This window comes from Excalfactoria chinensis, chromosome 1, assembly GCF_039878825.1.
Source record: "Excalfactoria chinensis isolate bCotChi1 chromosome 1, bCotChi1.hap2, whole genome shotgun sequence".
NCBI classification, from domain to species: domain Eukaryota; kingdom Metazoa; phylum Chordata; class Aves; order Galliformes; family Phasianidae; genus Excalfactoria; species Excalfactoria chinensis.
Window position 1 is genome coordinate 48,945,546 of NC_092825.1, and position 12,505 is coordinate 48,958,050.

A 12,505-nucleotide genomic window follows, 5' to 3' on the forward strand; every position below is an offset into this window, starting at 1 on the left:
GAGGGGGACCAATCAGCGTGCTGGAGGGCGGGACCGCTGGACGGAAGCGGGGTTGAGAGCAGGGGTCACCTCCGGGCCGGGCCGGTGTGCGGGTTGGGGGCTGTGAGCCGTGCGGGGCTCGGCGGGGCAGCTCGGAGCTGTGCGGGGTCTCCGCGATCCACACGCCGCTCCGTTCTCTTCGCAGATGGCCCAGAGGCTGGCGCTGCGGCGGCTGCTGGCCCTGGGACGCAGGCCGCTGGGGCCCAGGCAGGTATCCCCGCACGGCGTGCACGGCCGGGCCTTCGGCAGCTCGGCGATACGAGGCAGCGCGTTCAACGTGCAGGACGGAGGCGACTTCCAGGAGCGGGTGGTGAACAGCACTAAGCCCGTGGTGGTGGATTTCCATGCGCAGTAAGTGCGGGCTGCTCTGAACAAAGCAGAGTTTACATGAACGGCCGGTCATCCGGGGAGAAGAGGGGGAATAATTGAAAGCCCGGAACCTTGCAGGGAGGAGGAAGGCTGCTGGGGGAGCTCTGTAAGCCGTGCAGTGCCTGTCATAGGATCATAGCATGGCTGGGGTTGGAAGGGACCCCAAGGATCATCAAGTTCCAACCCCCCGCCTCAGGCAGGACCACCAGCCTCCAGAGCTGGCACTAGATCAGGTTGCCATATGGAGCTGAAGTCTGCGGTTTGATAAGCAGTGTGAGCCAATACACCTGGCTGTGATGCACTGTGTGGTGATGTGATCGGCTGGGTAACAGCCCAGCATGCGAGAATGGGGACAAGTGGTGAGAATAGCATGGAGGACAGTGAAGACTGGTAGACCTGGTTAATGTTTATACTCAGTGTTGAAGTGCCACCTCTGTCCTGTGGCACAGAGGTCAGCATGAAGACAGAAGAGGTGAAACAGCACTAAAGGTGTCCCAGCCAGCCTTCTACAGCTGCTGCAGCACTTAGCTCTTCTCATGTCTGCTCTCCTCTTTCTCCTTAGGTGGTGTGGTCCCTGCAAGATCTTGGGCCCTCGGTTAGAGAAGATGGTGGCCAAGCAGGAGGGGAAGGTGGTGATGGCCAAAGTGGACATAGATGATCACACAGACCTTGCGATTGAGTATGAGGTAGGAAGCAGAAAAGCACAAGCTTGCTGTTGCTGCTGGTGCAGGGCATGTTCCTCAGCACAGCAGAGTCTGGGTGGGGATTGGAAGCCCAGTTCTGCCTGTTGGTTCCTGATCCACTGGGTCACTGTCCAGTGAGTGGGTTTCACTGTGTGCCTTTCCTTCAGCTCTGCTGCTCTTATCTGGCATCCCCACCTCTAAATCTGCAGAAACATGGAAATCTGTGTGTCCTCTCAGCCACACAGAAGTTTGTCACTGTAAATGCAGCGTGTGCAGCATTTTACTGTGTGCGCAGGTTGCTTGGGTGTAGGGTGGGAGCATGAAGTAACAGGCCCCAGGCGCTCTTAGCCACCATTCTCCACGCAGACAGCCCTTCCTCTCTCTCCTCATTCTTGCTGGATGACGGAGTCTTGTCCTTAAGCTGCATCGCTAGGAGATGCCATGGGCTTTGTTTGGACAGATGGAATGCAGGTCAGAGAACACCTGAGCACAGCAGGAGCGTGCGTTCTGTTCTTGACAAGCACAGGCCTCAGTGATGTGATAGCATTTCATGTGCTTGTTCCTCATGTCCCTGCACTACCTTGCCCTCAGGAGCAAGCAGGGCGACTGGAGAAGGCCACAGCTTTGGCATATTTGATTTTTTTTAGTACTCTTTTCCCCCACACCCCTCAGTGATTGGGCAGTTTATGAAATGCAGAAGTTCCTTTGAGGACTCTGCTGGCCACCACTGTTTCTTCTTGTAAGCAACAGTTCGGTGTATTGAGCTGGAGTATCCTGCTGCTGTGCTTTGCTGGGAAGAAAGTAAGAAAGTGCTTCTTTTTCACTTGCATATCACACAGGTGGAGCTGCTCCCTCCTCTAGGCTAAGTCCTGCCTCTGTGGCTGCGGCTAACACAGGAAGCTTCTAGAGGTGCCCAGCAAACTGCACGCCAGCTCCTGAGCAAGCCATCACTATCTCCTTAGCTGGCAGCTTCACAGAACTGCCAAGTGTGGAGGAGATGCACTGACCTGTTCTTGAACTCTACTGTGCCAGAAGGAGGAGGAAGTCAAAGCAGTTTGTTTCCTCCCACTCCTTCCTGCTGGTGCTGTGGTAGTGTCCTCTCAGCTGTTGCCCACCAGTATCACTTGTAGCTTCTGTGGGCTGAGCATGAGAGTCTCTCATGTTCTTTTTGGCAGCAGTGTTATCAGGCACACCGTAGCCAAGGAGAATGAGTGCTGGCTCACTGTATTGCAGCCTGATGGTTCTGCAGCTTAGGGACACTGGTAAGAAGAAATTGAAGAGGCTGTTTCTGCTGTAGGTCAGAGATTAGGTAATCCTGATAGGTGCAGGGGAGGTTCTGCAGCAACCATCCTATAGAGAAGAGAATGGAGATCATTAGCTTAACTGTGGTATTGTCCCAAGCCTTCTAGTAGGCTGAATTAGCCAGCATTACAGGAGGATGAGCTTGGATGACTGGAAAATGGCAAGCAGAGTACAAATATGGGAAGAAAGGTCTTGAAAAAGAGGCTGAAAGTTCCTTTGTTCTGCAAGTGTGATTTCTCACTGCATGCACAGCTACTGGATGCGTGTGAGAAGCTGCGGGCACACAACTATTTATTGCAGGGTCTGTCTGTCTTCCAGCTCTGATGGTGTAGGTGCAGGCAGCAAGGGCTGGCTTCTTTTTGGAGCCTAACATACAGACACAGTAAAGTTTTGTTCAGTAAGAGAACCCCTGGATCATCTCTGCATCTTCCGCTCTTGCAGTGATGCATGTATCTGGTCCTGGCCATTCTGCACGCAGCTGAATCCCTTCCCTAGTAGTGTTGGTGAGTAGGATAGCTGCAGATGGGTAAAGGATACCTTTTTGATTTGATTCTGATGTTTTGAGGCATCCTTTTCACAGCAGAAGTTTGGGTTGTGCACCATGCTCGTGCATGGTCTTGTTCAGTCTTCTGTGAAGTTGCCAGCTAAGGAGATGTGGGCATGAGAGCTGATGGGGAGATGCCGAGGCAAGATCAGAGAGGAGACATCAGGAGAGCCAAAGAGCGTTTCTTATTTATTTACTTATTCACTGAGTCTTTCCATCTGAGATTGGATGTCTACAGGCTCGGGTTTTTGTTTGAGGGTTTCGGGGTCTGTTGCCACCCTCACAGTTCCCCACTAACTGCCAGGAAGCCTCATCCACCTGTGCCCGTTCCCCTGCCCACATGCGTACGCCCCAGATTGCTGCCTGATTGCACGTTGTACTTTCCATTGGGGCTTCCTTGGTGCAGAGGGGGAAGATAGAGCCCCCAGGAGGAGCAGGAGCGTGCCATTAGCTCCCAGCAGCCCCATCTAGCATGACGCACAGGAGCATTTCCTGAGACCAGAGATGCCCCAGGCACCCTCCTCCATCCAGGTAGTGCAGCCTGCAGGTTCTTTCTCTGAGGGTTCCCCCTTTTGTCTTGCTCCTCTCCTTGCCAGTTGTGGCCTTTTGCTGCTCCTCCCGCCAGCTCTTGTCCTCATGAGAGCAGGAAGGGAGGAGTATTTTTGTTTAATTTGCTTTCTCTTGAAATTCCTTAGATTCCTTTTTTGCCTTGGCCTGGTGCCTGTTGGGAAGGAGCAGCCCTTGCTTCTGCTGCTCTGCATGTGGGCACATGAGCTGCCCTATGGAATGATGGACGTGGGGACACTGGTTGTTGGCAGAGCTCGTTCCTGCTATGCTTTGTTCCTAAGGCCGGGTGAAGGCTTTCCCCTGCCCAGCTCTTGATGTCCTCAGTTTTAGATGGGAAAGAATTCCCTCAGCATGAGTGCTGCCACGAATAGCCTGGATGTCTGCTTACATTTATCTGTTTGGCCGGTGCTGATCAAAAGCAGCCTGACTTTTTCTTCAGAAATGCTTTGAAGGAAGAAGGGAGTTTATTTAGTTTATTCAGTGCAAATCAAGCCCAAAAAAGAAGGAAAAAAATAAAGCTTGCTTTTCGGTCATTCTCAGGCTGTTTGCTTCACAAGCAGCAAAAAAAGTAGTATGAACCCCTGCAGCAAAACCAAGCAGGGCAGGAAGGATGCTGTCAAAGCACTCTGTTTCTGAGCAGCTGCAGGGTTCCACAGGGTTGCTTGCTCTCACCCACCTCACTAACCCCTGGCCCTGTAACCTCGGGGTGCTTGTTACAAACCCAGTTTGCAGTCCAGAAGGAGGCTTGGTGAAGCTTTGCCCTTCCGAGAGAGGAAGAGACCAGTCAACTGCAGTATCCTTCTCATCCTTAAGATGAGAGTAGCTTGCCATCCGAGCAGCCCGGCTCTGCCTCAGGCTGTCACTAGGAGGAGCTGAAGAACCTGTGTCGCAGCAGGGCTGGCGGGGTGGTGGCAGCCTCGGCACTTCCATCCACTCAGATGGAACTGCACAAACCCCAGAGGACAGACTGCGGGTCCAGGCGGGAAAGGAAGAACAAAATGTCCCTTTCATCTCAGCCTCCTGCTGGGAGAGAAGCCAGACCTCTGGAGGGTTTCCTGCAGGAAGGATTTCTGAGTGTGGCAGATCCGTGCTGGCAGCAGGGCTGGGACAGCTGGAGCGCACAAGAGAAGGCCCTACAGGCTGGCAGAGGGGGCAAGATAAGGACAGGAGGTGGCTGGGGGGAGAGGAGAGGCTTTGTGCTGGAGCTGGGTAGGGGCGAGCAGGCTGCCTGCTCAGCGTTGTGACTGCATCTCTGAGCTCCAGCAGCTCCTTCTCGTGATCACATCTATGAGGTCTCTTCTGTCTCCATGCGCTCAGCAAGTCCCCAGGGAGCGCCATCATTTCCACCGCTGTTCTCTCCAGTAATTCCCAGCAAACTTTGTTCTGGATGAGAAAAATAGCACCTGGAGCAGTGCAGCTGGGCTCTGGCTGGAGGGATCTGCCTTATCTGATCAGCAGGGGCAGAAGAAGAAAGATGGGTCACAGGAGATTAGAGGATGGCAAAAGGCTTCCTCCTGGATGCCAATGGGTGGGGAGCCCTCCTTCAGCTCCTGTGCTATCTGAAGAGGAATACAGGTCCTATCTGATACCACCCTAGCCATAAAAGTCTAAAGGTCGTCATGTCAGAGAGGCAGCCTGGTAAAAGTCTGGGTTTGTTGGTTTATGATAGGGTTAAAGGGAAGAACTTGTACTGGAGAGGAAAATAGCTTTACCTTTTGCTTTTATATTAGGTTATTAGGTGTGGTCTTGTCTTTTTAATTGTAGGTTTTATTTAAACTAGAAAAGCTGTTGAGTCTTAACACAGACTGCTGTATAAGGCAATGCAGAGGTGAGGCCACAGAGAGAAGGAACTCAGTCAAGCTGTCTGTTGTTTTGTTGGGGATGTGCCAGCTTTGAGCAGTGTGGGGTCAATTCCCTCACCTGCAGGCAGAGCCCTCATCACTGCTTACAGCCAAATGCCCTCAGCTTCAGAACGCCGAGTCCCTGCAGTTCAGAAGCAAGGCTTTAGCAAAGAGAAAAGCTTTCAGTCCTTTGCCAGCTGCACTTGTCTCCCTTTCTGAGGCAGGGGACTCTGGATGGGCACAGCTGTAGAGCTCCGTTTGGGGCTGGATGCAGCTGGGCTTCTTGCAGCCTCTGCTCACATGGATTTCTGTCTCTCTTGCCCCCAGGTGTCAGCAGTGCCAACAGTGCTGGCAATGAAGAATGGAGATGTTGTGGATAAGTTTGTGGGGATAAAGGACGAGGATCAGCTGGAAGCATTCCTCAAGAAACTCATTGGAGCCTGAAGTTAAAGGACGGCTGTACCTCTGCCTCTGGATATGTCCATCCTGTGCATTCCTTGTCTAGGAGAGTTGAGGAGCACGTGGGCTGCCTGCCTCGTACAGCCTGGGGTTTTCTTCTGTTTGGGTGTTTTAGGAGATGGACAATGTTGTAACCCTTCCTTCCTGCTCCCTCCTTCTCTTGAGCAGCAGTAGTTGTAAAGGGTGCTGAGGAGCAGAGCTGCTCATCCTCAAAATGAGGAATGCAGCTGGGATTAGGAGCTCGTGTTCATCAGCAAATTGCTGACGTGTGGAACTTCTGCTGAGCTAAGAGGAGGAATATTTTCCTTTTGTCTAGCATCTGACAGTCCAGTGCAGAGGGCAGCTGCTCCTCACAACATGTGGAGGCTTATCTGCTCCGGGTGGGTTTGTTTAAAGCTGAGAATGCCTCTGCCTTGTCTCTTGAAACTGTCTTGATCCTGCTGTTCGGATGGCCCCAGGACAGGTACAAATCCTCTGCAAACCCACAGGCTCCCATCAAAATTTTATAAGAGAAAATAGAAGTATTTTATGGATCTCCTTTTGTAGGTCTGTAATAAAGAGAACTTTATTGTCACATCTGTCTAGCTGGAGAATGAAACTTGAGTCTCTGAAACCCCGGGGGAACCCCTTATCTGTCCAGAGTAGCGAGAGGCGCTATCAGCAGAACAGCGGCTGGTTCCTAATGATGGGTTGGGAGAGTGCAGGTTATGACTTGATCTCTACTAAAAGGTAATGTTCTGAAAAACAAACAAGTGGATCGCCGTCACGGTGCTGCTCCTGTGTCCCACATTAGGTGCAGCTGGATCCCAGGCTCTGCACGGACACTCCTTGTTTGTGCAGAGGCAGTGGTTCACCGCCCCCCATGCTTTCTTCACCTCCTTTCCTGCCTGAGAGCTGCCCTCTTTCTTGTATAGATAATTCAGTCTGCTCACATGGGTGAGCCCTGACAAAGGTGATTTTCTGACTCTCTAATTGCCCCGACCTTTAGACTGAGGGAGGCAGCTGTGTGCCCATATCACCAGCAGCCTTCAGCCCTTCCCAGCTCTCCCTCCCTACACATGCTTGGTGACTTCAAGGTGCTTCTGGTTTCCCTGTGTAGTGCCCAACTCCCAGTTCCCTCTTGCTGACAGAGCACAACACCAGGGCTGATGCCCACTGTAATACTTCACATCAGTTTGCATAGCTAAGATGCATGAAGGCACCGTATGTGCTTAACAGCCACGTAAGAGCTGCTTTCTTGTTTTCCTTCCCACTCCCGTTTCCCTCAATCACTCCTAGCTCTGCCTTGGCTCTGCTCCATTTTGCCTCCCTGCCATAGGTTGTTCTAGGCGACGAGGCCAGTTTGTTCTGCACCTTTGCGCCAACGATTTACGGCCTTTTAAGGATCGAAAGAAGCAGCCATCCGAGTCCCGCGTGTCCCACCGCAACCACAGCGCTGTTCCCACCTGCGTCCATCGGGAGCGGCGCAGCCCCCCAGGTGGGTGCCTTCCCGGCAGGGCTGAGCTCACACCCTGGCACACTGCCTGCACAGCGCGCTGCCTGCGCTGATGTCAGCGGGCTGTAATTCGGTACGTTGTGAGCAGTAGGCAGTGGCATTTGCTTTTGTGCTGCTGCAGACCGCAGAAGGCAAAGCAGCTCGTGTCCCGCTCCTGTTCTAATCTGCCCTGCCTTTTTGGTGCACCTCAGTGTTTTTGCTGCCTCCTGAACGCTTCTAGTAAAGACCATCCTCATTTTCCTGCGTGTGCAGGAAGAACAGGGGAACAGCGTCACGTACCCAACAATAGCCAACTTTTATGCTTCGCCATCCCACAGAACAGGAAAAAACACAGTGACTTTACATTGTGTGTTTAAGAGACAGTATAAATCGGCTATTTTATCACTTCCTTCTAAGGAAAAGTGGAGCCAATGTCCCATTCGGCTATGCCCTAGGGTGTGTTATGTGAAAGCCACAACTGTTTCTTTGAGACAAACAGTGAAGAGCCACATAGACAGTGCCCTGTGAGCAGCCCTTCAGAAACCGCATGGCTGCCAAGGGCAAGGATGTCGTTCTTCCCTTTTGGAGTTAAACACATCCCAAATTCCCCTGATCTGTTAAACATTGACTCCCTCCCACTCGAGCATTACAGCAGCGCTTCGCTTCTCATGTTCCCAGCTGCTATTTTAGGAGTGTGCAGCCATCGCTGCCTGTCAGATTGAAGCTGGACCCGCCGCACCCTCCCTGGGTGATCTCTGAGCCCAGCACCAAAATCGCCCCCCCATGTTCACCTGCAGTGCTTCTGCCCTCAGTCTGCTCAATGACACCCAACTTTCAGCAAGCAGGGGCTCTTCCTCTCCTTGTTGCTGGCTTGCATTGAGCCCAAGGGCAGCTGTTCCTTTCCCAAGCTGTTTGGGTCTGCTGCTAAGTCCTCATGATGGGGAGAGGTGTGCGGTATCCTAAGCAAGAAGATAAGGTACAATACAGAAGATGCAAGTTCCAAACCAGAGCAGCTCACGGAACAGTGCCCCATCTCCCCACCCTGCCTCTGCAGCCCACCCAGGTGCACATCCACCACCAGTCCCGCACTGCCCCAACACAAGGCTGTGCCTCGGGGCGGAGGTGCTGCATTTGAGCACAGGGCTGCACCGCGCTGCAGCCCGGCCAGCACAGCAGCTGCAGGGCAAACACAGGGCTGCGCTGCGTGCAGGCTGCAGCACGCCTGCCAGTATTTATATAACACCATTTTGCTTTAATCTGGCTTTTTAAGTAAATTGTCAAAGCCCTTTCTGTTCACTGGGAGCCTCTATTTTTTATTATATATATATATATATATATATTACTACAAGTTTCGTCTTTCAAAGCTAGGCCACTTTTGAGTGATGCTGAAAAATCCCATTTGCAGTGGCTTTTTGTTCCATGCCTGCATTGTTCAGGCAGCAGCAGCAGTTGTTTTCTTTTCATCCTGGCATAGCTTGGGAGTGACTGCATGGTCTTAGCTCCAGCTTTCTAAAAATACTCACCCGTGAAGCAGCCTCGCACCAGCACATGAACGCTTTGGAAAGACACGATGGCCTGTAAAGAAGCCGTCGGCAGCGCCGTGCCAGCCCTTTGGTGGCTACAAGCGGTGCATCTGCAGTATGTATCAGCCAGAAAGCATCTGCAAAGTGCTTTGGGGTGCTGAAGCTGGAGCGGTGTGTGGACAAAGAATGCACCAGAGGTGCCTGCAGGAGAATTGCTGCCTGCAGGGTGACCCAGACGTGCTGAAGAAAGTACCTTCTGCCTGGAGAAGCCACAGCAGCCACATCCTCTTCTCTGAGCAAGGGACACCCGGTGCTGGGGAGGGGGTGGCAAGGATGAAGCCATGCGTAAATCAGGCTGTGGCAGTTTGCAGGAAAGCATTTGGGAGCTACCCCTCATCCTGCCCCAGGCCCATGGCAGGAAGCTCCCCAGGTGATGGCTGTAACAGCTGTTGTGACAGGAGGCCTCATTGTTCTGAGGCCACAATCTCAGGGCCGTGCCAGCTTTCGGCAGGAAGCTGCAAGACAAAACCCTTAAGAAGTTCTTCTTCCTCCCTCACTGGCCTCATTCTCAAGGGGCTGAGCCTTCGGTTGGGCTCCTCCAGCACTCACCAGCAAGGACACCCAACTTCCCCCTGCCCTGTGTACCTCGCTGGGTTTCCTCTCTCCCCCCCTCCCCAGTCTGCAGATCAAGTTCAGTTCCCAGTTTGTGGTGACACTTGGAAGCATTATGTGGGGTCCTGACGTTGGTGCAAGCATGGAGATGGAGGATGCCTATGACAATGAGACATCATCCATCAGGGCTGCTCCTCCTGGCCGGGTGCTCCTGCTCTGCCCCAGCCCCATTGCATTGCCCTCTCCTGGTCAGGGCTGGGGGGAGGCTGGGGGGGGACAGGAAGGCCCTCATTATTCAGGGCTTGCTAATTAGATGGGAATGTTATCTCCAAACCAGATGTCTGCTCTGACCTCCCTCTAACCTCCTGCTGGAAATCAAAACAGACGCAACTCTGTTTGTTTTAAAATAACAAAAAGAAGCCTTTGGGGTGAAGCAGGAAAGCCTGGCCCTTGGGGTACAGCTGGGGAGGGAAGAGGGCACACAAGCAGATAAGCATGGCGAGATATGCCAGGTGACAGAGTGGAAGGGATGGGCAGAGAGCGAAGTCCCGTGGCTTAGGGCAGCTGTATGCATGTGCTGGATCCCCTCAGAAGAGAGGGCTCTGGAGAGATATTATAGCAGGCTTCCAGTATCTAATGGGACCTCTGGGAAGGTGGGAGGAACTCTGTATCACAGAGCGTAGTGATAGGGCATGGGGTAATGGCTTTAAACTAAAAGCGGGTAGGTTTAGGTTAGCTATAAGGAAGAGTCTTCACCTCATTGAGGGCAGTGAGGCGCTGGCACAGCTGCCCAGTGAGCTGTGGTGCCCCATACCTGGAGGTGCTCAAGGCCAGGTTGGATGAGGCCCTGGACAGCCTGAGCTGGTGGGGGGCAGCCCTGCCCATGGTATGGGGTGGGGCTCAATGATCTTTAAGGTCCCTTCCAACCTTAAGCCATTCTATGATTCAGTGGTTCAAACCCATATCCAGCAGCAATGGCCGCTCAGCTTCAGTCCCTTATCAGACAAGAGTCCCCATCCCATCCTTGCTGGGCTCTGTAGATCCAGAGGTGGAACTACTGGAGGAGGCTGAGCTGAGCCTGAATTTCACTTCCCCACCTTCATTTCAGGTTGACCAAAGGGTGCAGCAGGAGGTGCTGATTCCTGGAATGAGTTCTGCTTTTCAAACCTAATCCAAACCTTCTTTTGCTTATGGCATCTAAGGCAGACCACAGGTTGTTTCAGAATAAGCAAGCCAGGTGACACCAACAGCTGGTAATTCCCATCCTGTGCTTACAGTATAAACCTGTTTTATTGCATTTCTTCAGTAATCTTCTATAGATGGGGAACAAACTTTGCCCTGCTCTGAGCGCTTCACCCATGCTAAGGCCCAGCACACTCAGGTTTCAATTTGGGCCGCAGCCTGCCCTGTATATCTACACGGCATCTGAAAAACATGGCTTGCACCGAACTGCCCCAGGCCCTCTGGGTGGTGCAGAGACCCCCTGGGTTTTTCATCCCTGGAAGCAGTCAGGGTGCCCTGTCCCTGCCTCCTGCCTGGCTGTGGCTCTCGGGCAGCCTCATATCTCACATCCTGTGGTGCCTTTCCTCAGTCCGCATCCCACAGCCCGTCTCAGTCCATCCTATTTCCCATCTCTCTTGAAGGCTGCTGAGGGACTGCTCATCACAACACGCTCCTGATACCACAGAAAGCACAGCTGGTCTGCAGCTCTATGTCATTTTCCCTACCGTTGTCCCCAAGCCAGCAAGTGGGTAAAAGCTTTGAGGTCTCCCTTCCCGCTTACCTCCTTTCAGACCACTTCTGGCCCACAGATGGGTACTCATTTCACTCTGCTCTAAAGGCCGTGCCTCACAGGTATGACCTCAGAGGAATGATGCATTGCCCTCAGGCAGCATCACCGAAGCAGAGAATGATCTCTGTTGTCTTCCAGCCCCGGCTGCTGCCCAGTACACCCCGCCTCTCTCTGCTTGAGCCACTGGAGCACAGCAATAGCTGAGAGGTGAGTAATGGAGAAGCTACCTGGCCAGATCCACCTGGTAAACATCTCCAGTAACAATGAGGGGGAGGATCTGCAACTGCTGAGGCAGAGCCGCTGGGGGGAGAAAGATGGTGCCCAGACATCAGGGGGTACGCAGGCTAACATTAACTAAATAACGGTGTCACTGGAATGGAGGTTTCCTGGCCTCCCAGGTCTGTGACTCCTTCAGTCCTTCCCACGACCGTGCATGTCCAGCACTTCTCTAGCACCCGGGCGTTTGACTGAACCAAGGAAATGGTTGAGCAAGAGATACAGCTCTTCCTCTCAATTTGGGCCAGTTTCCAGCTGAATGGAGCTGTGAGATCCGGGGCTGGCAGTGGGAGTGCGAAGGTCAGAAGAGGGAGGGGAGGAGAGGGAAGAGGACTTCTTCCTCTGGGGGCTGCCCAGGCTTGGGTTGGCTTTGCACAGTTTTCAAACCACAGCCCTGACCTTCTGAGGCTGAGAAGGAACAGGATGTTCCCTTGGAGCTTGACCTAATCCGAGTCACTCATCCCAAAGGAAAGGCTGCTCTGCCTCTCCTGAGCCTGATGCAGCCCCCAAACAGCCAAGGAGTGACTGTGGTGGCGTGCTTAGGAGAGAGGTGGCTCATCCCCCGCTCTTCCCCAAAACATAGCATCATTTTTGGGAGGTAGGTGCCATGACAGCTCTCTTTGCCCACTGAGTGAAACCTGTGTGATGTCCTGCAGGTTGGCACTAAGCTCAGCACCAGAGCTGCCGATCTCACCGTGCCCCTGTCCCAGTCCAGCCACCTCGTGTACGTGATCTGCTGCCTTGACTTTCCGTGTCCTCGGTCTGGTGAACTCGTGTTAGGAATGCTGTGCACATAGCGACCTTATCTGATGACAGTGACATGCTCAGCGTGTTTATGTTTAGTCTTGTTCGCAACCACGGTGCAGAGCTGGATGGGTCAGGCTGGGCTGTACGAACCCAACGCCCGCAGTGCTGCAGGATCCCAAAGCTGGCAGCGAAGCAGCACTTTGAGCACCGTGTTTGCCAGCTGCAGCTTTTCACACACTCGCCAGCGCCTGATGGGCCACATGGGGTAGAGGCTGTT

The 12,505-nt window shown here is 53.1% G+C and overlaps 1 protein-coding gene across 1 annotated transcript; it reads left to right on the forward strand.

Moving 5' to 3' along the window:
- The first annotated feature begins 34 nt into the window (after positions 1 to 34).
- TXN2 (thioredoxin 2) lies at positions 35 to 6,378 on the forward strand. The gene is made up of 3 exons (XM_072351464.1): positions 35 to 390; positions 971 to 1,094; positions 5,673 to 6,378. Exons 1-3 carry the CDS (start codon positions 185 to 187, stop codon positions 5,787 to 5,789), a joined length of 447 nt encoding a protein of 148 aa, XP_072207565.1. The 5' UTR covers positions 35 to 184; the 3' UTR covers positions 5,790 to 6,378.
- The last annotated feature ends 6,127 nt before the right edge of the window (positions 6,379 to 12,505 follow it).

Excerpts from the sequence above, each read along its gene's own strand:
- TXN2 (XM_072351464.1), top strand. The coding sequence starts at position 185 with ATGGCCCAGAGGCTGGCGCTGCGGCGGCTGCTGGCCCTGGGACGCAGG. Across the intron at positions 391-970 it reads GTGGTGGATTTCCATGCGCA|GTGGTGTGGTCCCTGCAAGA; the intron begins GTAAGTGCGGGC and ends CTTTCTCCTTAG. Across the intron at positions 1,095-5,672 it reads ACCTTGCGATTGAGTATGAG|GTGTCAGCAGTGCCAACAGT; the intron begins GTAGGAAGCAGA and ends TCTTGCCCCCAG.